This window comes from Sus scrofa, chromosome 6 (genome assembly GCF_000003025.6).
Source record: "Sus scrofa isolate TJ Tabasco breed Duroc chromosome 6, Sscrofa11.1, whole genome shotgun sequence".
NCBI lineage: Eukaryota > Metazoa > Chordata > Mammalia > Artiodactyla > Suidae > Sus > Sus scrofa.
The window spans coordinates 112628063-112650870 of record NC_010448.4 but is presented as its reverse complement, the minus strand read 5'-3'; the positions used below and the strand labels follow the sequence as shown (position 1 = coordinate 112650870).

At 40.3% G+C, this 22808-nt stretch overlaps 1 protein-coding gene and 1 long non-coding RNA gene across 2 annotated transcripts in view; one reads left to right on the top strand and one right to left on the bottom strand.

Annotated features, from left to right (window-relative positions):
• Positions 290-22426, bottom strand: LOC110261188. Its single transcript, XR_002345075.1, has 3 exons — positions 22288-22426; positions 15254-21124; positions 290-1118 (listed from the first exon to the last, which is right to left on the bottom strand). It is a non-coding gene; the product is annotated as an uncharacterized LOC110261188 (long non-coding RNA).
• Positions 21798-22808, top strand: part of CDH2 (cadherin 2) — a 232361-nt gene continuing 231350 nt past the window's right edge. The window contains exon 1 of the mRNA XM_021096205.1: positions 21798-22808. Coding sequence (XP_020951864.1) covers positions 22749-22808 — 60 coding nt within the window. The 5' untranslated portion in view covers positions 21798-22748.

Below are 22808 nucleotides of genomic sequence, written 5' to 3'. Positions count from 1 at the left end.
AACCTCCATGTGCCATAGGTGCGGCCCTAAAAAGCAAAAAAAATTAAAAATAAAATAGAATGAATGAAAGAAAGAAAGAAAGAAAGGAAGGAAGGAAGGAAGGAAGGAAGGAAGGAAGAAAGAAAGAAAGGAAAAAAGAAACTAGTCACTCTTATGGGAGCCCCCCATCCCTGTTATAATAGAGTATCTGTTTTATTCTCAAGAATCAGTTCTGACCATAGTCTCCAATATTTTCCATCATTATTTGTTTGCCTTTCTACTGACATTCAACAACAACAGCAACACTAAGTTTTCAATAACATCGTTTTAATTCACTGAGATTTTTCATTTTATTGGTCCTATTAAAATATCTCCATTGACATTTGCAAAATCAAATTTTCCTCCATTTACTACGAAGCTATGATAGGACCCCAAATGTATTCCATTTGTCAGGACATCACAGGATTGGAAGCCTGTGCCCTCTTTAATGATTTATTCCAACATTTTGGATTCAATAAGATAGTCATATCTAAATTTAGAGTAAGTAATCTTAATTATACACTTGTATAATGTAATCTTTGGCTAAAAGGCTTTTTTCCCCATTAAATGTGATATATAAAGGTTACAATGGCAGCTCCTATTACACATTTCTAGTCTTCTGTATTTCACATTTCACAGCTCTGTGAAATTCTGTAAAATAGTAAGGGAGGGGGTGGGCAGGAACTATAATAGTTCTTTAAAAATTCCTCACAGGAAACACAGTCAGTTTCTTCAATTTCGGGCACTCTGTTTGATGACAAAATGATTTCCAACTGTTGTCCCAGGTATTACAGAGTATTTTATTGTAACGATGTGTCCTCTTCTGTTCTATATCAGCACCTCTCAATGCACTTCTGTCAGGAGATTGGGGCAATACAGTGGTGCTTCGTGATTACTTTGTGGTTCTCTGTGACGCCTTTGAAACCCTCTTTTTCTCCCTCGCTCTCCCTCCTGGCAGCCTTTCAGGTTGGAGAAAGATCCACTTGTTCAAAATTACCCATATAGCCATGCGTCGAATTAGTTATAGAGAAAGGATCTCTGTTAAAATCGAAGGTCTCCATGATCGTCACATTCTGGTCTCCCAGGAGCTGCATGAAAAACTAAAAACATAGATTCGCTAATACTCTCATAAATATGATTTACAGAATGCACAGTCAAATGTGTTTATCTAATATATTTCTATTCTGGTCACACTTATCCTTAACAAGTTGCTTTTAAAAATCTGAAATAGATATAATATGGTATCTAAAAAAATTCTTAACAACTCAGATTTTATGTCATGGAATACTATTTTGAGTGTACATATTTTTTTAGAGTACCTGTATTCAGTGGATTTTTAAAAGAATCAGCCTTTTTAAAAAGCTATGTAAAACACTACACCTACAGAGAACCTAATCTGAGTCCGTTTTTAACCTATGATGATTTTTTACAGCCAAATAATAGGGCTTTGAATAACACAACTGCTTTAATTAATTTAGTTGTCAATGGAGGCACTTTTTCCAGGGCATCCCTTCATAGTTTGAAATATTCCTAAATACACTAGTCTATTGCCATTACTATAGCACTTTAGAAAAGAATGCCTAGCTGCACCTGAATCTTTTTTTAATATTCAATTTAGGAAACAATTAAAATCATGTATCAGATGTATTATAAGAATGTAGGGTCATGCAACTAATATTATGACAAGAACTTTTGGAGAAGTTGGTGCTTTTTATTTGCAAAATCAGAACCACAATTACAACTTTTCTTATGCCAACCAAACCCAATTCATTGTCTAGCTTAAACTGATGCTTGAGCTGAGAAGCCTTCTCAACCAAAGGCCTTTACATTTATTTAGGATTTCAGTTTCAAGGAAAAAAAAATTACTAAAGCAAAATAATTTACTTAAATTTAAGAGTAGCAATCAACACATTCAGGAAATTCACCAGCTGTAGAAAAACTCTTAATGATGTTAATTGTAAATTATATACAGATTTATGTAACAAAGGATAGATTATAGTTGATTTTTTAAAATTTCTCTATAATGTGAACAAACATATAGCCCCCCCCTTTTTTTTTGTCTTTTTAGGACTGCACCTATTGCTTATGGAAGCTCCCAAGCTAGGGGCTGAATCGGAGCTGCAGCTGCTGGCCACAGCCACACAGGATCTGAGCCTCCTCAGAGAACCTACATCACACCCCATGGCAACACCAGATCCATAATCCACTGAGCGAAGCCAGGGATCGAATTTCATCCTTCTGGATACTAGTTGGGTTCATTATTCACTGAGTCACAATGGGAACTCCCCTCCATCTTAAAGATAGTTATTTTCTTTAGGTAATTGGCTTTAAAAAATAAATCAAAATGAGATATTTATGACAATAAACTGAAATATAAAAGCACTAAAGGATACTTTCAAGAGATTATGGTATTTTATATTACAATGATTTGCATCTTCAGTGAAATCAAAAAAGACATGAGGCCTTGCTGAGATAAAGCCTTCTTCAAACTCTGCTGGTGAGAAAGAGCTGCACTGTTTTTAGCCCATGATGCTCAGGAATGGAGCTGAAACAGCTTAGGAAAGGAAGAGGAAGGACGGTGTTAAGAGGTTCCCAAGGGTTCATGCTGCCAGCGCTGGCCCTTCCTGGTGAAGGTGTCCTTGGCCACACCCCAGGACGTGTGGGACAGGGTTCCCAGGGAGGCTGCAGCAGAAACCCGGTAACAGGCCAGCATCCAAAAAAGGAAGAGAAAATGGTGCTAATATGGCAATCACACAAGCTTCTAATTGGGATATTAGCAAACACTTCAAGCTTCAAAAATGAGTCTGTGCCAACCAGCTAAAAGAGCAGTTCTGTGGAGTGAATGTAAGAACATCTCTTTTCACCCCCAAATGTTTAGCGTCTTGTGAAAAATCTGTTAATCAAAGGTCTAGTATTATTTTTAAATCAGAAAAGAGAATGAAGTTTGGGTGCAGTATGTTTCTGAGAGAGAGAAAAGACTCTGGCTAAAAGATTTGACCCCCAAACTTTCCCTTTTCCTGGGATGCATATGGAGAGCATGCAAAACCGTGTTGGAAATGATGAGCCTGGTGATAATTTTTCTGTCTTTATAATCTTAAAACATGCATCAAATCTTTTCTGATCAGACTAGAGTTAAGAGTGTATTATTATTTTCTAGCCTAAATTTAAGGGTCACTGATCCCCATTTAATCTGTAAAGGACATGTTTATCACCACAGGCCTTCTTTACTACAAAGAAATTTTATGAAAAAAGACTGCATGGGGAGATTAATATTATTCCCTAAAGACCCCTGATGGTTTTGCTATACTGATTTCTACCGTTTTATGAAGTGTATGTCCTCCAGGCAACTTAGCTATGCAGCTGATTTTCCCAGATGCTAGATTGCAAACTGGCACCCTCTGTGGTGAATTTTAACTGATTCACAAAATGTTTATTTCTGAAAGGGGCTTGGAGCTTGTGGCTCCCCTGCCAGTACCCAAGATGTCCTGGTGGTCAAGCAATAAGATCCAGCCCACAGTCACCCAGGGCTCTGGTCTTTCTCCCATAGGGTACCACTCCCTCCCCCGGGCCAACCATCCTCCTCTTGTCTCTGAGATTTCCACTCCTTTCATTCATCACAGATGGTCTAGTATCTGTGCTTTGAGCTTATCCAACACTGATTACAGGCTTACACTGAGCTGGACACTGCCCAACACACCAAGGCAAATAAGAAATCAGTCCCAGCCTTGAAGAGCTTATGGTAAACTGGGGCTGGTTCAATACAAACAAACAAAGCAGAGCCATCCACAGAAAGGACCATACAGCACCAGGTCTTATATTGCCACCTAGGGATTCAATCAGAGATTCCTGGAGGGGAGTGACCTGGAACTAGCCTTGAAAGATGATGGCAACTTGGTCACTTAAGAAAAAGAAGGGTCATTTCACTCAGTATGAGATTCTCTAGTTCCATCCATGTTGCTGCAAATGGAAAGACAAAGGCAAATACCATATGATACCACTTATAACTGGAATCTAATATCCAGCACAAATGAACATCTCCTCAGAAAAGAAAATCATGGACTTGGAGAAGAGACTTGTGGTTGCCTGATGGGAGGGGGAGGGAGTGGGAGGGATCGGGAGCTTGGGCTTATCAGACACAACCTAGAATAGATTTACAAGGAGATCCTGCTGAATAGCATGTCTAGATACTCATGTTGCAACAGAAGAAAGGGTGGGGGAAAAACTGTAATTGCAATGTATACATGTAAGGATAACCTGACCCCCTTGCTGTACAGTGGGAAAATAAAAAAGAAAAAGAAAAAGAAGGGCCGTGAGCTGCAGCATAGGTCCCAGGCACAACTCGGATCTTGCTGTGGTTGTGGTATAGTCCAGCAGCTGCAGCTCTGATTCGAGTCCTATCTTAGGCACTTCCATGTGCCACAGATGAGGCCCTAAAAAGCAAAAAAAAAAAAAAAAAGAAAGGGCTTTAAAACCCTGATTATAGCATAAACGAAGTTGTCAAGGGTTATATTGCTTTTTTGTGTCTTCTGTTAAATTCATATGTTGAAGCTCTAACCCCCAAAATGACTGTATTTGGAGACAGGACTTTTAAATAATTAAGGTTAAATTAAGTCATAAGTGTGGGGTCCTAACCCAATAGGGTTAGTGGCCTTATAAGAAGAGAGAGATGTCTCTCATTCTCCAAGTGTACACATCACGGTAAGGCCTAAGAGCACACAACTAGAAGACTACCTGCAAACCAGGAAGAGTATTGCCCCCCTCCCCACCCATGCTGGGACCAGCCTCTAGAACTGTGAGGAAATAGATTTCTATTGTTTAAGCCAGCTAGTCTATGATATTATGGAAGCTAGAGAAGACTAACACAGGTACTCCCGTGTACTTGGGTTTTTGGAAAGTATACTAATTAGACTATGAAGTTTGAGATCTACGGTTGGTGAGAAGATACTGGAGATGTAAGGAAGTAAAAACGTGTTGAAAAGAGAAGAACAGGGAACAGATAAGTTCACCGTGCCCCAGAGAAGCTTTGGATAAAAGGAGAAGAGGTCATCCCTAGGGATCTTAGAAGCATGCCATGAATTCTGGCATCTGCAGAGGGGAACTCTCAGCTTCCCTTCCTTCCTCATCATTCTGCCCACTCCTTGCAGAAAGGTCAATTTCATTCTCTGGAGCTGGGCTGCCTAGACCCACTGGAATTCTTGTTCACTTCCACCTTGGCTGCAAAGCACAAAGAAACTGGGGAGTTTAGAATATTTCTCTTGGTCTTTGACCTGTGATGGTAGTGTTCCAGCAGCTGTTGCAACATATGACACTAGAGAATAAAGCTAATGCTGAAAACTCAAAATAATTTGTGTTATTTGGGTAATAAAAAGCAACAACTTAGAAATTCCAATTTCTTGGAAAGAGGAACATGTATAGATACATTGATGACAAAGTTTACATAACCAGATTACTGAATACTGGGTAGGGGAAAGAAATGGATAAAGAAAACATAATTAACAAGAGCCTCTTTGTTGCTATTTTGATTAAGAAACAAACGGTTATGAATATATGTTAATTATAAGATAACTACTAACAGAACTAAACACAGGAAGTCTCCTTTCTAAAATGCTGAGAATGTAAAAATAAACAAAATAGATTATAGAACAGAGGCCAGATGGGAAGCAAACAAAAACCAGACAACAAGATTATCTAAGTCAGACCAACAGAATTAATGAAGATAGTATAAACTTCCCTATTAAAAGGCAAATGTATACAAATGGATAAAAACAAAACCAGTGATTTATTACTTTTAAGAGAGATCTAAATAATAACTCAAATAATTACAGCAGAAGTGGCAACTTTAAGAAATAAGATTTAAAAGGGTTGTTATATATTGACAAAATAAAAATCTGTAAAAAATTTTAAAAAACTGAATAAAGCTTAATAGAAAATTTTTAAAAATTATTTAAAAGATAGGAAATGACATTTATTCACTTATTTATTTATTTATTTATTTTATTTATTTTTTTCATTGCACCTGCAGCATATGGAAATTCCCAGGCTAGGGGTCAAATCGAAACTGCAGCTGCTGGCTTACTCCTCAGCCACAGCAACCCAGGATCATAGCTGTATCTGTGACCCACACCACAGCTCCCAGGAATAGTGGATTCCCTATCCACTGAGCAAGGCCAGGGATGGAAACTGCATCCTCATGGATACTGGTCAGATTTGTTTGTTTCCGCTGTGCCACAAGGGAACTCCAGAAATGATTTTTTTTTTTTTTTTGTCTTTTTGTCATTTCTTGGGCCGCTCCCTCGGCATATGGAGGTTCCCAGGCTAGGGGTCTAATCGGAGCTGTAGCTGCTGGCCTACACCAAAGCCACAGCAACGCAGGATGCAAGCCATGTCTGTGACCTACACCACAGCTCACAGCAATGCTGGATCCTTAACCCACTGAGCAAGGCCAGGGATCGAACCCACAACCCATGGTTCCTAGTTGGATTTGTTAACCACTGAGCCAGGACAGGAACTCCCTAGAAAGGACATTTTAAACATAAAACCTTATCTATCCATCGATCTGTACTATTATATATCAAGCACTCTAGACAGATAGATAGAACAAATGTCCCTATTTTTATATCAATGTCTATATTATAAAACAAGTATAAGAAACCTGAACAAAGTAGAACTGATATATATATATATATATATAGAGAGAGAGAGAGAGAGAAAGAGAGAGAGAGACCCTCCTCACCTCATCCTGTGGAAATGGCAGCATGAGGAACTGACATGAAAATGATATCTTTCTAGCTATTGCTATTGCCCTGAGTAACAAAATTCTTTCTGACACAAATTTCATGTCTTCTCTGAAGATTCAAACAACCATGGAAACTAACTTGTAAGCTACCAAGTAGGGCAACATCCCAACCTTACACAGTTCTTGGCATGACCAATAATTTTCTTCATATAAAATATGCAAGAAGCATGTATGGCAATTGATACCAGACCAAAGGCAAAATCAGTAATGCAAAGAAACCAAAATCAGGTCTCATTGTGGTGCAGTGGAAACAAATCCGACTAGTATCATGAGGATACTGGTTCGATCCCTGGCCTCACTCAGTGGGTAGTGGATCTGGCGTTGCTGTGAGCTGTGGTGTAGGCTGGCAGCTACAGTTCCTTTTCGACCCCTAACCTGGGAACTTCCATATGCTGTGGGTTCAACCCTAAAAAGCAATAAATAAATAAATAAACAAACAAACAAACAAACAAAAAAGAAAGAAACCAAAATCATGCACCATATTAAGTGACAACAAGGAGTAAAAATATAATTTTTTTGTACTGAAAATAAGGTTCAACCCCCTTAAATGAAAACAGACCTTTCTAAATAACTACTGAGGTAGGGAAGAGATAAAATGTAATATACAAAAATGTTAGAGCAAAGATGGTGTGCAAAGGTGAATTCATAGGTATAAATATTTTTCTATGTGTTGTGAAAAACCCAAACTAAATTTTAGAAAAAGAAAATAAGATCAATTTTTAAAAAGGAAGAAGTGGATTAAAAACTAACAGGAAATAAAAATAAAAAGATCTAAATAATTTTTAAAATAGAATAAAAGAAAATATCTATTAACATTATTAGCAAATGTCAAAATTATGTAATAAACACAATACAATAGTACTTTTAAAAATAAATAAAATACGGAATTCCCACTGTGGCTCAGCAGAATGAAGCCAACTAGTATCCATGAGGATGCAGGTTTGATTCCTGGCCTCAATCGGTGGATCAAGGATTGGGCATTGCCATGAGCTGTGGTGTAGTTTGCAGACATGGCTCAGATCCTGAGTGGCTATGGCTGCATCATAGGCTGGCAGCTGCAGTTCCAATTTGACCCCTAGCCTGGGAACTTCCATATGTTGCAGGTGCGGCCCTAAAAAGCAAAAATAAATAAGTAAATAAATAACCAAATTTTGCCAAAGATATCAATACAAGAAAAGAGCCAACCTATCTCGAATGAATAGGAATTTTTAAAATCACATATAAGATCTTAGAGACTTGTGATTTTTTACCACTATATAAAAAAATCATCAAGTGGGATTTGTTTTAGGAATACATAAAGAATCAGTATTATATAGTTTATTGTTATAAAGTAGGTCAATTAAGAAAAACAGGAGTTCTCGTCGTGGCTAAGTGGCTAGCGAATCCGACTAGGAACCATGAGGTTGTGGGTTTGATCCCAGGCCTTGCTCAGGGGCTGAAGGATCCGGCATTGCCGTGAGCTGTGGTGTAGATTGCAGACGCAGTTCGGATCCCGCATTGCTGTGGCTCTGGTGTAGGCCAGCGGCTACAGCTCCGTTTGGACCCCTAACCTGGGAACCTCCATATGCCACGGGAGCAGCCCAAGAAATCGCAAAAATACAAAAAAAAAAAAAAAAAAAAAATTATAAATTTTTTTTTTTGGTCTTTTTTTTGTCGTCAATCATTATAATTTTTGAGCAAGGCATTGAAAAAATTCAACAGACACAATTACTGAAAATGTTCATAGCATACAACATACTATCAACATGATTAAAAAACAGTCACTATCATACATTTCTAATGGTTAAACCCAAGGAAGACTTGCATTAAATGTGGAAAAAAAACAATAATGTTGTCTAATATCCTTATTGGAAGCCTTTGGTCAATGATAGAAGACAAGACAGAGAACTAAGAGATAAATAAAAAACATAAAGAGCAAATCTAAGAAGAGCAGAAATTGGCACAACATTGCAAATCAACTATAATTAAAAAAAACCCCACAGAGCTGAGATAAACAGAAGACATAAAGAACAATGATTTATTTAAAGAAAATCCAAAATGATTTCTTATAGAAAATCTATACAATTATTTCACTTATTACAAGAGAAAAATACATAAACAATAGCATGTCCAGTAATAGAAAATGGGGGGAGGGGGGGACATATAAAGAAGTTTCTCTCATTATTGCAACAAAAATATAAAATCCCACAGATCTATTTCAATAAAAACACTTTTAACATATGAAGAACTTTAAAAATATTTGGGGATATATAAAGGACTCTTGTGGGGAGACATAAAATTATTGCCGAATTAATTGGTAGCTTAATGCTATTCAAATAAAAAATCAAATATGATTTGGGGAAATTTAACAAAATACTAAAATTTTCTGGAAGAACAGTTGGGTGAGAATAACTAGTAATTTTTTAAAGAACAATAAAAGGAAGAGATAAGTCTTCTCAAATAGTTAATTTTTTATAAAGCTATATCAGTTAAAGTAGTGTGAAATTGATGCAAATCAGAAAGACCATAATTATTGCTCAGGAAAAAAACAGAAAAAAAAAGAAAACTCAGGTCTTTAGTGACTATCCTTGGGACAGTAGGCTAGTAATTACCTGTGGGGTTGGAGGATGAATTGAATATCAGTCTTCACTTTGCACTTTTTATCATTAATAATCATAGACATAATATGAGCAGGAATTAATTTGTTGTTAATTTAAGGCACTGAGTTTTAGGGACTCTTAGCATAGCATCATTTCCCTTAACAAACCGATAGTCATGCTCCAAAATATATTTTTTTCCAGTAAAGCTAATGTTGAGTCATAATTTAAGCAGATTTGAAATAGCTTTATCTTAAGTAACAAGGGGCTTCAGTGTCTTATGGAACTAGGGTGCAAAACCCTATGCAGCCAGTAGGTGTCATGATTTACATTATTCGGTGTAGGCTGAAAACAAAACAAAACAAAAGCAAAAAAAACCCTTGAGCTTCAGACTTAGGAGTTGGGTGCCAAAGATAAGAAAATGGGTAAGTATTCCTATTCGCCAAGAAAGAGTTAAATCCTAGTGATAATAATTTTTTAAAACTAGCTCTCTGTCTTATCAGTTGTACAATTTAAAACTTTTGAGCACTGCTTTCTTTCAATATGGAAATTTCTAAAAAATATAGTGTCAATGTTTGATTGCCACAGAGAACTTGATAGTTATATGAAATTATTGAAGCCACTGTTTAATGTGTTAAGTAATTCAGCACAGCATTCTAAAATTTTGATACCAGTACCAACACCTATAACCCCTTAACAAGAATTTGTATTACAAAAACCTGCCTAAAATCATTTACTCTCCTTCAGTGTCTCAGCAGCAATGGAAACCTTCTAAGGTTTTCTGTTGGTTTTACTTGTTCTTTAGTCTTTGTTCCATGCATGTTCACATTTGCACCTCATGCTGGTCAAGTGGCCAGTTTGGGTCTGTTATAGCAAATAAAAAACAGTAATGGCAGAAACAAATGGATAGTTAACAGTCTGAATGGTCTCCATAATTAAGAGCTGTGAAACTGCATTAGGAAAGTAGCCTCAATTCTGGCAGCATATTCGGGATATAAATATATCCTTCTGTTTTACAAAAGTAGATGCTGCCTCGGGGAAAACGTCCTGAAGACCACTGCTCTTCACCAGTTAGCATCTACTCTTACCTCTCTGAAGGTAAAGTAGCTGAGAAGTTATTCTTTCTCAAATACGTGTTTTTCTTTCAACCGGATGAGTTTGTCTGGTGTTCTGTGGTGATAGATGCCACAAGAACACTTGTTTTTTTGGGCTAATTGGATGGCTTCAGTTTCCAGAGCTGTGCACTTGACAATTTTTACAAGTGGTAAGTTCATGGGAAAGAACATTTCTAAAATTAAAGATCAGTTCTACAAAACATTTTTAAAAAAACCTAGACTTTAAGTAGTCTTAAAGGTTTGAAAGAGTTTGTTCTAAAGTATGAGCACCTCCTAAAGACTGGTTCAATGAGCAAAGCCACACCACTTGCATTTTTAGAATTAGACATTTAAACAAAGCATAAAAAAAAATCCACACTGTGGATAGCTAAGTATCCCTTTGTTCTTTCCTCATCTCCCTCTTTGTTCTTTCTTGCTTGCTTGTTTTTAAGATATTATAAGCTGGCTCAGAAAGAATACAGATTTTTAAACATAGCATCCATCACAGAGCTAAGAAATTATATTAGCTACGGGTTCTGACTCAAAGGAGGACAAAGGTGGAGAAATGTTTAGTGAAGACAACTGCAGTCAAAAGCAAATATTTTTAAACAAAAACAAAAGTTGGGAAAATGATAACTAAGGACACAAAATATTTATTTTTACGTTCAAAATTCTGCACGAACAGTTAAGAATTTTATTTCTGGAAAATAGTAATTATGATATTGGTTGTTTAAAATAAATGCAATATTTTGGAAGATTACACATTTCTTTCGTACTCTTAGTGAAGCGTTTTTTTTTTTTTTTTTTTTTTTTTGGTCTTTTTGCCATTTCTAGGCATATGGAGGTTCCCAGGCTAGGGGTCTAATCGGAGCTATAGCCTCAGGCCTATGCCAGAGCCACAACAAGGCAGGATCCAAGCCTCGTCTGCAACCTACACCACAGCTCAAGGCAATGCTGGATACTTAAGCCACTGAGCAAGGGCAGGGATCGAACCCACAACCTCATGGTTCCTAGGCGGATTCGCTAACCACTGAGCCATGACGGGAACTCCTAGTGAAGATTTTTTTAACATTAACTTTGAGAAACTAAAAACAGCAAATGTATTTTTACTTTAACTTTCATAATAATCTGATTCTTTAAAAATTTTGTTTTATTGAAATATAGTTGACTTACAATGTTGTGTTAATTTCTGCTGTACAACAACACGATTCAGTTAAATATATATATTAAGTTATATATGTGTGTGTATATATATATATTCTTATTCACATTCTTTTCCATTATGATTTATTACAGGACACTGAATATAGTTCTCTGTGCTATACTCTAGGACCTTATTATTTAACCATTCTATATTTAATAGTTTGCATCTGCTAATTCCAGACTCTGAATTCATCCCTCCTTCCTCTTCCTTCCCCATCCCTCTCTCCCCCTTGGCAACCACAGGTCTGTTCTCTATGCATAATAATTTCATTTTGTTATTACGTTGATTACAGGAGACGCTGTCAGTAGTCTGAACTGCAAGACTTATAGACAAATGCAAAGGGATTTCTTAAAGGTATACATCATGTAAGCAACTGGATTGATTTTGTGAGTTTTAAAAACAGACAAAAAAAGAAAAATGAGCAAAATAGCATATACCACAGGGGAACACGTTAAGATTTTATCCAGGCTCTTGGATTAGCTTTTCTAGGCTCTGCTGACCAAAGTGAAGAATTTCCTGCTTATCCTAATCCAAGGCATCTGCTTTCCTTCAGGCAGGAGCTATATGAACTCATCATCTATTCATCACCAGCCTTTGCCAGGCACATACAGTATAAAAATCTCACTAGAGCCTTCATCATCCATGCTCCAGCTCACCATTGATCTCCCTCCCTGCCAGCATGTCCCTTGCCTCTTTGTTTCTTTCCTCATAAACTCCATAGCCTGTACAGGGCTGCTCTAAATCCACCTGTCCTCCACAGCACTAAGGTTAAAATACATTGATTTGCAGAGTTCCTGCCGTGGCGCAGTAGGTTAAGGATCCTGCATTCCTGCAGCTATGGGTTAGGTGGCAGCTACAGCACAAATTCCATCCCTGGCCTGGAAACTTCCATATACCATGGGTGTGGCTGAAAAAATAAAAGGGGGGGGGGAAAGAAGTTGATTTGTGGAGTTCCCGTCTTGGCTCCGTGGAAACAAATCTGACTAGCATCCAAGAGGACACAGGTTTGATCCCTGGCCTTGCTCAATGGGTTAAGGATCTGGCATTGCGGTGAGCTGTGGTGTAGGTTGCAAATGTGGTTCAGATCCCGAGTTGCTGTGGCTGCGGTGCAGGCCAGCAGCTACAGCTCCGATTACACACATAGCCTGGGAAACTCCATATGCTGGGTGTGGCCCTAAAAATAAAAAAAAGAAAAGAAAAAGAAGTTGATTTGCTGTTTTGGTCTTATATTCTGATCTCACTCAATAAGTTCTCCAATTTGCAATCTTTTAAAAAGTAATCATCTTAAAAAATAAATATTTCTTTTATTATGAAAAAACAGTAATATGTGGTAACCTCTCCAGTTCTACCGAAAGGTAAACCAGATACTCAAATCAGGAGAAATACATTTCTTAGAACAGATTATCTGGACATAAAAACTTCTGGTGAAATGGTGAATGATTTCTATGCACCTGTTAAATAGATGCTAACCTCCCTTTCAACTCCATCTTGAAACTATCATGTAACTAAAATCTTTATAAATCCCTATAAGGCGAAGTGATAGAGCCCTGTTGAACAGCAAGATGATGAAATTCAACCTCGTAAGACTCCAAACAAACAGAAGATTTATACTAAGTGAAAAGCGAAGAGCAATTAAATATTCAAGCAGAGAATCCCAACACTAGGCTTGTGGGGAAAGCAGTAACGACAATCTCCATCAGGAAAATGTCACGGTATTTGGGGCAAGGTTTAGTAAAATCACCTATAGATTCATGTACATCTATCAGGTACAACTCCCCCAGTGAAAGACATTTTTTTTCTCAGACATTTTAGTACACATACACAGTATGACAACGTTTAAAAAAAAAAATGGAAGATAATTGTACTAAATATATTAGTGAATGAGATGCTTCTTTCTCATCTACTCTAAATTTCAGGTTTGCATTACGAATGCTATAAATTTATATTTCATTATTGTCTATTGGAACCATGAATACAGCTATATTATATAAATAAATACTTCATTCTGCATTGTTTTAGCTAGTGAGCACGTAAAGGAACACATCAGGGTGAATACACACTCATGAATTGCTTCGACTCCATGTGGTGAAACCTCAGAAATGGTTTTCACAACTATAACTATGTTGTGGATAGGGCACTTAACTTTTTTTTTTTTAAGTTGAAAACCGTGGGGGCTAAAACAATGATTTGGTACCAGGTAATCTGTGGAGGTTACGCTCTGTCTCACAGAACATGGAAAAAGGGCGGGGGGCAGGGTTGGTGGGGAGCTTCCTTAACTGGAGGAAGGGCTGGATCCCAACAGGAGTTCTAAGCTGCTGCTGCCATAGACGTGGGCCTCACTTGAGACTGCTGTGTATCTCATCCTTGGTAAGAGGTAGATGGCCAATTTAGGGGAAACTATCAGCCTCCAGAAAATCACCTAAGGCTCCTTTTTTCCCTTTGTCAAGGCATAAGGCACAGACTACATCTGGACAGAGGAAAGTGAGGTCAAGCCAGCCGCAGAGTACAGGGTGGCGTGACTCTTCAGACACTAGACAAGCTCTGAACTCTTGACCCAGGAAAAACTGAGGTAAGGTCGGATGGCTAATCAAAACCTGGGAAGATGAATCCCCAAGAAAGTCTCTCTCTAGCTTGAAAGACAGAGACAAAAATAAACTGCAAGAAAAGCGACAGGGAGGAAACCAAGATAATCCGGGGAACAGAAGACAGCTTTTAAACAATATGTAAAGAGATAAGAAAAGCTCTCACATCATGAAACAATAACCAGGTTCTAGGAAAGAAAGCACCCTCAGAGAACTGAAAACTGGCAGAAATCAAAAATACGACATACATTTTAGCAGAAAGGCTGGAAGGTAGAACTAAAGAAAACTCCTGGAAAATTTCTTTGAAAGAAAGAGAGAAAGACATTGTGGGTTGGGGAAGATGAGAAAATTAAGGATCCATCTGCGAAGTTCTAAAAAACAGGAGTTCTGGAAAATGAGAAAAATTAAGGAAGTCAACCATATCTTCAAGTTAAAGCATATCCTCTCTCATTGACAAGTGGGTAATGCTTGTTTTTGACTTAAAAACAAGTAAACAAACAAACAAAAAGTCATCTCACATCATTTCCATCTTAACAAAAACAACTCAAGGGAATTTTTGAAGGATAAATAGAGTTTTAATATCTGTTATAGTAAACAATTTGAGAGCAGAGATTAGCAGCCCACGTCCCCACTAGCAAGCATCTCAGAGTGAAACTTTCTTACTGGTGGTGACTTTGCTCTTATCAAAGGATGTGCAAATTCTGGGAGAGGATGGACTGAGCTGCCCTGAATGGACCCTGACTTATCAGTTGACCTGTTGCGTGGCCCTTCTATCAATTCTAAATGCCAAAAGCCTGTCCCATGCTCTAGTCCAAATTCCACGTCCTGCTTTAGTAGGATTTTTTTTTTTTTTTTGCATGACTCATTCCTAAAACTGAGCAAATGTTTATTGAACAACTATTGGGATTATGACCTTGGCCCTATCCTGTCCTTTGGCCTTGGTCCACATTCTCTCCATTCTCTCATTCAAGAGCACAACAAACCTCAGGCGCTTTTAGTCCTTTTCTTCTTCTGATGTCAAGTTGTGCCTATTTGTCCTCACCGCTGCTTCTCCCCGCCTTCCCTCAGAGCCCAGATGATCAGACTGCTTCCTTCTTCTGCAGACCTCAGGTGTCCCAAGGATGCTCGAAGAGTTTGCAATTTCATATGGCTTGGAAAAGTCAGTTTTGAAATGCAAATACATGTTTTTTGTCAGCTGTCCTGACAACTTTAGAAGTGAGAATATTCTCATCTCCTGCAAAAGGGTTTTTGAAAAACCTTTCTCAAAATAATAGACCTCCCAGAAAGATAATGCGTATTTGTGATAATCACTCGGCTCTTTTGAGCTACATAAAAGAATGAATCACAGTGACATACATTACAAATTCTGTAATAAATGAGACTATCGTTGGGTTTTGTTTTTTGTTTTGCATTCACTGTTTAAAGGAAAACTAGGATTGTATCTTTCTAGAGATATAAAGAACCAACTATGAATCATCTATGAATGATCATGGTGCACAGAACAATCTAATTTTCTCAAGTATCTATGCATGAACCTGGGTTGCTGTTGTATAAGTATGTTATTTTTAAATTTTGTGGATAAGTGAAAATAAAAAAGGAGAAAAATTTAATAAGCACTTGGTGGCTATGCCACATCATTAAATGTGACTTAACTTTTGGAACCGATTAATCATCCTCTTGTGACAGCTGAATCCACAGCCTTAAAGAATTCCAGGTATTTATCTAGAATTCTCTCTAAAGAACTAAATAGGCTTTATTGACATTCTTGGCTTCCTTTCAGTATTTTGTGAGGAAAGTGGAATTACTTCTGTCCTATAGATGAGAAAACATGTAAAGAAATTAAGTGGCGTCCTTTCAGTATTTTGTGAGGAAAGTGGAATTACTTCTGTCCTATAGATGAGAAAACATGTAAAGAAATTAAGTGGCGTGTTTAAGATGATTCAGCCATCCATCCACCTAGGATGAGAACACAGGTACCCCAGGTCTAATAAATACTTTATCACCACCTCAATTTTCACTAGAGGAAAGAAGACAGTCAGTGTAAGTTCAGATACTAAATATATTTTACTAGCCTCTAAACACTGACCATTGTATTTCAGAACTTTCCAAAAGGCAGATATTTGCTTTAAAAAGGACGTGAGGACAAAAGTTTGGCACCACCAAACGTTAGGACAGTCTTCAGTATGATTTGTTTTATTTTCTGAAGAGATATTTATCTTGAGAAACAAGCCTTCTGACTTTTTTTTTTTTTTTTTTGGTCTTTTCCAGGGCCTCACCCGTGGCACATGGAGTACCCAGGCTAGGGATCCAGTTGGAGCTGTTGCTGCCGGCTCATGCCAGAGCCACAGCAACGCCAGATCTGAGCTGCATCTGTGACCTACACCACAGCCCATGGCAATGCCGGATCCTTAACCCACTGAGCAAGGCCAGGGATCAAACCCGCAGCCTCATGGTTCCTAGATTGATTCATTAACCACTGAGCCATGAAGGGAACTCCCTGACTTTTAAACAATCCAAAGTGGTGCCCCGTAAATACTCACACTTCTGAGGCAGCAGGTAGATTTCTTTCTTTTCTTTTTTGACTGCACCCATGCTTCCCGGGCCAGGGATTGAACCCATGTCAGAGATCCAGGCCACTGCAGTGACAATGCTGGATCCTTAACATGCTATTTCACAAAAGAACTCCCTAGATTTCTTGAACATCATGCAAATCATATTTTCTCAAATTCAGCTGATCTTTAAGCAGGACTCATGAAATCAACTATGAAACCTAGATCCTGGGAACAAATTAAACAGAAAGTGGTTCAAGAAATGACAAAAGCCAGGTTCAGCAGAGAAAGGCTCTAAGAATGAGTTTTAGTTCTGGTCTTGCTATGAACAACCTATGAGATAATTCAAACATGAATTTGTTTTCCTATATGAAATCAATACATTAATATTGACTGTTTCCTACAAATACTTACATATTTGCAGATTTGTTTTTATGTACCTTATAAAGTCACCAAATTTTTTATTACTTTTGTCAGTCTGTGGATTATTTACTGAGCCATTATTACCTACATTAGATATTGTGTGTTCTATAAAATGTGAGCTTCCCAAATAAAACTGATTAAAAGCCTTGCCTTTTTTTTTTTTTTTTTTTTTTTTAATTGCAGACAGAACTAGAGGTGAGAAGAGCATTCACTGAGATTCCTGGGCAACTCTGTTCCAAAACCTCAATAGAAATAAGTATATTTAATGCACGTATAGATAAAAAGCTAAGCTCCTATTGTGTCCCTTTGTGTTTACATCAGGCTTTCCTAAAAAATTCTAGTATACTATCCACATTTTGGAAATAAGCAAGAGGAGCCTTAGAAATGTCCAGAAACTCACCCGATTTCACAGAGCTAAGTCTACCTGAATTTGAATCCATAACCTATTTATTATATCCTTCTACCTTCCAGAGAGGATTTTTTTATTTTGGTGATGGTGGTGGTGGTGGGTGATTGTTGCGGGTTTTTTTGTTTTTTTTTTTTTCCACAATACAGGGGCTCCTTGTGAATTATTTCCCTTGTCATGCAAATGTATAACTCACCAACCGCCTTGACCATGTGTACTTCGAGTTACAAATCTGGTTATATTTTCCATTAAAAACTTTTAGAGTTTGGTTTTCAAATACGGAAGACAGAAAGAGGAAGAAAGGAAGGAAGGGAGGGAGAGAAAGTGAGGGAGGAAGGAAGGAAAGAAAGAACCTTTAAGCCAGGGTAGACTTTAAAAAGCCAGGTTTGGGGATTTCCCTAATGGTTCCGTAGGTTAAGGATCTGGCGTTGTCACTGCTGTGGCTTGGGTTCGATCCCCAGCCCAGGAATTTCTACATGCCTCAGGCCCAGCCAAAAAATAGAAAAATAAAAAGCCAAGGTTTTTTTCTAGTATTGGAACAGATCTTCTCTGGGTGAGGACCCCATGAATGGCTGTCTTTTTATATCAAAGATGTGGATAGAGAAACACCAGAATCATACTAAATATGGTGAGAGTGAGATGATCACACTGAGAAAGGCAACTGGGAATGGAGATTGTGAAAGGAAACAGAAGAGCTACGTCTCTAACTTCACACACATTTCTAAGAACAAAATACCTGAGAGAGTGGACAAATCTCCAGTATCATTACATTTTCTTTTTTTTTTTTTAAACTTCCTTATTCCACATAGGCGAATTTTTCTAAAGTTAAAAGGGACTCCCTAGGAGTTCTCTGGTGGCTCAGTGGGTTAAGGACCTGGTGTTGTCACTACTGTGGCTCGGGTTGCTGCTGTGGCTCGGGTTCGATCCCTGGCCGGGGAACTTCCGAATGCCACATGAATGACCAAAAAATGGGGCAGGGGGAGTCTCGAGAATAATGTAAAGAGCCCAGTGAAAGTGGGAGTAAGGCAGCCTGAGTCCATCTAGCATTCTCCACTTGCCAGCTGGTAGCCTTGCATACATCTTTAAGCCTCAGTGTTCCTATAAAATGAGAGAGTTGCATAGACCATCTTTTGTTTCATTTAGAATAGTCCGTAACTCTAAAAGGCCTATTAACGCAGGGAAGGTCAGCTTTAACACACTAAAGCTAATTGGAGAGAAACTTGCAAACATAAGGGATACTTCTTAAGGGACAAAGGACAATCCTAGCTTGTCCTGGAGACTGGGAGAGAAAGAGGAAGAGTGGAAGACCATCTTGAGTAACACTGGGGAAGGACACTGGGCTGGTGTCAGAGGCCAAGACTATTGTGGGTCCTGCCCTAGAGGTGTAGGGGTGGGGGCGTGGTGGTGGGGTGGGTGCAGACTTGACAACCACTGGTTGCATGTCTTTCCAAAGTGAGGACCCTTTTAGGAAAAGACTCACATGATGTATTTGTATGCTTTGCATCTCCTGTATGAGAATACACACTAGAACAAAAAGTTACAATGACTTTTCTTTGAAATGAATGTTTAAAAAGGAATCATCATGGCATCTACATGCATATGAACACTTGCTACGAGTTGCAGGAACAACATTCATTCAGTCTGTCCATAATGTTTGATGCACATGTTCTCCTTTGCAGACCACTTGTAGTTAAGTCGGCGGCGGCGGCAGCAGCAGCAGCAGCGCATGGGTCAAAAAATAAGGGATTAGGTTGATTTTCAGTGCATGAGCCCAGCCTTAGTTTTAATGATTATTTTGCTGGTCTTTCCCGCCTTCCACCTTCTCCCCCCACAATCACACTGTTTCTCTGGGTTACCGCCTAGGCCCCTGCAGTCCCGGAGCTGTGCAAGTGGATAGAAAATCAGTTTTCAAACTGGCAGTGCTTTGAGCAGAAGCTGAAAACCTGATAGTTGGGTTACCACTTGCCCAGAGAAATGAAAGGCCCCATTAGATTACCTTCAGAATGATGCAGTGGAAGTACCATTAGTGTTGGATGCCAAAGTCAACACTAGATCCACCTGCATTAGCATCAAATGGATGCACAAATCTCCAATAAGATAATTTTAGAAAAGGCTATACCTTCTCCTGATCAGTCTGACTAGCAAGATTTGGCTGTCCATGTGATCAGCCAGGAAACTCAGGCAGAATTCCAAAGCTATCCACAGCCATTGAAGAGTGAGAGGCCTGGAAGTTGGACATAAAATTAAAAAAAAAACCCAAAAACAAATGCTGCCAAGTGCTTACCTATCTGATTGAAAACTACTGCAATCAGAGCATAAGTTGACTGACAGGCATTCCAAAGCAGATTCTGAAGTCATAATAAGAGTTCAATTTGTAAGGGGCACACGGTTTAAAACTTTAAGCAAATAATACTAACAAGCAATAGTTATTCATGTTGAAATCTCTTCTACATTTAAATTAATCAGAATGGCAATAAACATCAATGGCTACTGTTGGGAGTGGTGAGGATGCAACTAAGGCCTCAAGTCCAGGGTCAAAGCTTAATTCTTAGGCATGGAGATGGGATTTATAAATCCCACTTTGGTACACAACAAATACTATCCCCATTTTGCCACTAAATGTTTTACTACTATGCATGACTTATTGAAAGTGGAATTTATGAATACCCTATGGCAAGGAGAAATTTTAGGCTGATTGGCAATAGTGTGACAATATCTAGCAAAGAAGTAAGCAAAAGAACAAATGGAGCCTTTTGTCTTTAAATGTAATTAACATATTCTTCCTTATCCTTTTGGAAAGAAAATTCAGAAAAATTTTTTTTGAGTTTCATTTTTTGAAGGCTGACGATATTATGTTTTAATTAAAATTGAATAAACTTCCGTTTGCATACTGATTTAAAAGCCTAGCCAGCAACAGCACATTAAAAGCTGCATTACTTACATCAAATAAATTTTTACTTGATTTTTAGATTCATTATCAAGTTCTCAAATGATCAGTATCCTGAAACTCAAATAATGTTAATACTTCAGTTACCCGAAGCAGAAGAGTAAAGTTCAATAAGCAAAGAAGGTGGATGACCTCCGAAGTGCTAAAACCCTTAGGAAAAAACCGATATTTTCATTTACTTGAAAAAATCTAAAAAAAAAGTTCTGATAAAACCTTATCACTTTGCCAAAATCAATTGCTCCTCACCCCTCCCTCCATTCCACAAATGCTTGTGACCCCAACTTGTAAAGTCTCTCACTTTTTGTGTTCCACTCCAAGTTCCGTGCCTCAAAAGGAGGAAGCAAAAATCCTTTACTTGGATTGAACTCTGAATCAGTCATTTCATCTCTTAGATAATCCTATTTTTCACGGCAAGTTCTGGCCTTTAGGTTGTGTCCCCATTTCTTTTTCTTTCTTTCGTTGTTGCGGGTGGTGTAGGGAGGGAGTCAAAGTCCCTTCAACCGTTTGCTAAAAAATGTGAACAGCACCACTAAGGAGCAGAAACAGAAAATGGGAGGTTTCAAACAGAATAACACGCACTCTCAAACCCCCAGAAAGAATAACAACAAAACAAGCACACAGAAACTTGGGCTGGTCCAGCACATCCGCAAAGGAGGGAGAGGTGCGAGCGCTTCAGAGAAGCCGATGGGCCTCCGCCCTGCCCGCCCGCAGGTGGCTCCTGGCAAGCGCCGCAGACAACAATGGCCAGCATGGGCTTTGCCCGCGTCGCTAGTTTGCTGTGTCTGTCCCTGCCCAGAAAAACGGTCTATCTTGAAAGAATGACCAAACAGAAAGGGAAGCGAAGCGTGCGTTAGGCTGTGAAGAAAGCATTCCCCCTTCAATGCCTAACATCTATCTGATGCCCCATCGCTGTCCAAAGATGAACCTGCCACCGATCAAGTTCCGGCGCAAGTTCTTTTCTTTCCCGCAGCCCCTACACCTGCCGGGCAGTGCTCTGCACATCCCCAGGTTTCCCTCCCGCGGCCCCCCTCGGGCTGCAGCAAAAATGGGGCGCTTCGGTGGGGCGGGGGCGGGCGGCTGCCGCGGATCCCGCCGGCTACCGCCGCAGCTTGGTGGCCTCCGATTGGCCACGACGCGGGCGGGGAAGCTCCGCGGCGGAGGAGGGAGGCGGGGGCGAGGGCGGCGGCAGCGGGAGGGGATCGGAGCGGGGAGCTGGCTGCGCAGCCGGGCAGCGCGCGGGGAGAGCGGTGGCGGCGGCTCACCCTAGTCGCGCTCGCGGAGGCCGAGAGGGGCGCGCGGGCGGCGGCGGGGGGTGGGGGCGGCGCGCGCGAGTGAGCCGAAAGGGGCGAGGACCCGCGGGCGGGTGCCGGCGCGCGGGCAGCAGGGGCGGCCGTAGCGGCAGCTGCGCGGGACGGAGCCGCGGCGGGAGCGGCCGGGCGGGCCCCTGGCCTCACTCCCGCGCGGCAGAGGCCGGAGAATAGTCTCCAACTCTCAGGGGGACCGGAAAGGGGAGCGGAGAAGCGGTCCTTGCCTCCCACGCAGCAGAGGAGCCAGGCGGCGGGACTGCTGCCCTTTGTGGGCGCAGCGCGCGCGGCCCAGAGCGCCCTCCCCGCGGCGCTCTCGCCCGCGTCTTCATCTTGCAGAGCGGCCCTGGAGAAGGGACCCGGAGGAAGCAAAACCCGAGCCCGAAACCTCGCGTTGCGGAGCTCCTGGGGAGCGCCAGCCGCTCCACTTCCACCTCCGCATCCTCCACTGGCCAAGGTCTCCGCCGCCTGCATCCCTCCTGGCTTCCGCTGCGCTTTGGGCCAGAGCAGAGCCGCCTGCGCTGCCACCGCGGCCACACACACACACACACACACACACACACACACGCACTCACGCGCACGCCCGCCTTCTCTCCCGCCCCTCCCCAGCTCCTTGATCTCTAGGTCTGTTTTATTACTCGTGGTGCGAGTCCCGACTCCGCGGCCCGCTATTTGTCATCAGCTCTCTCTCCATTGGCGGGGAGCAGAGAGCGGCGGCGAAGGGGGTGGGGTGGGGAGGGGAAGGGAAGGGGGTGGAAACTGCCTGGAGCCGTCTCTCCGCGCCGCTGTTGGTGCTGCCGCTGCTGCCGCCGACGCCTCCGGCTCCTCGCTCGGCCCCTCTCCGCCTCCATGTGCCGGATACTGGGAGCGCCGCGGACCCTGCTGCCGCTCCTGGCGGCTCTGCTTCAG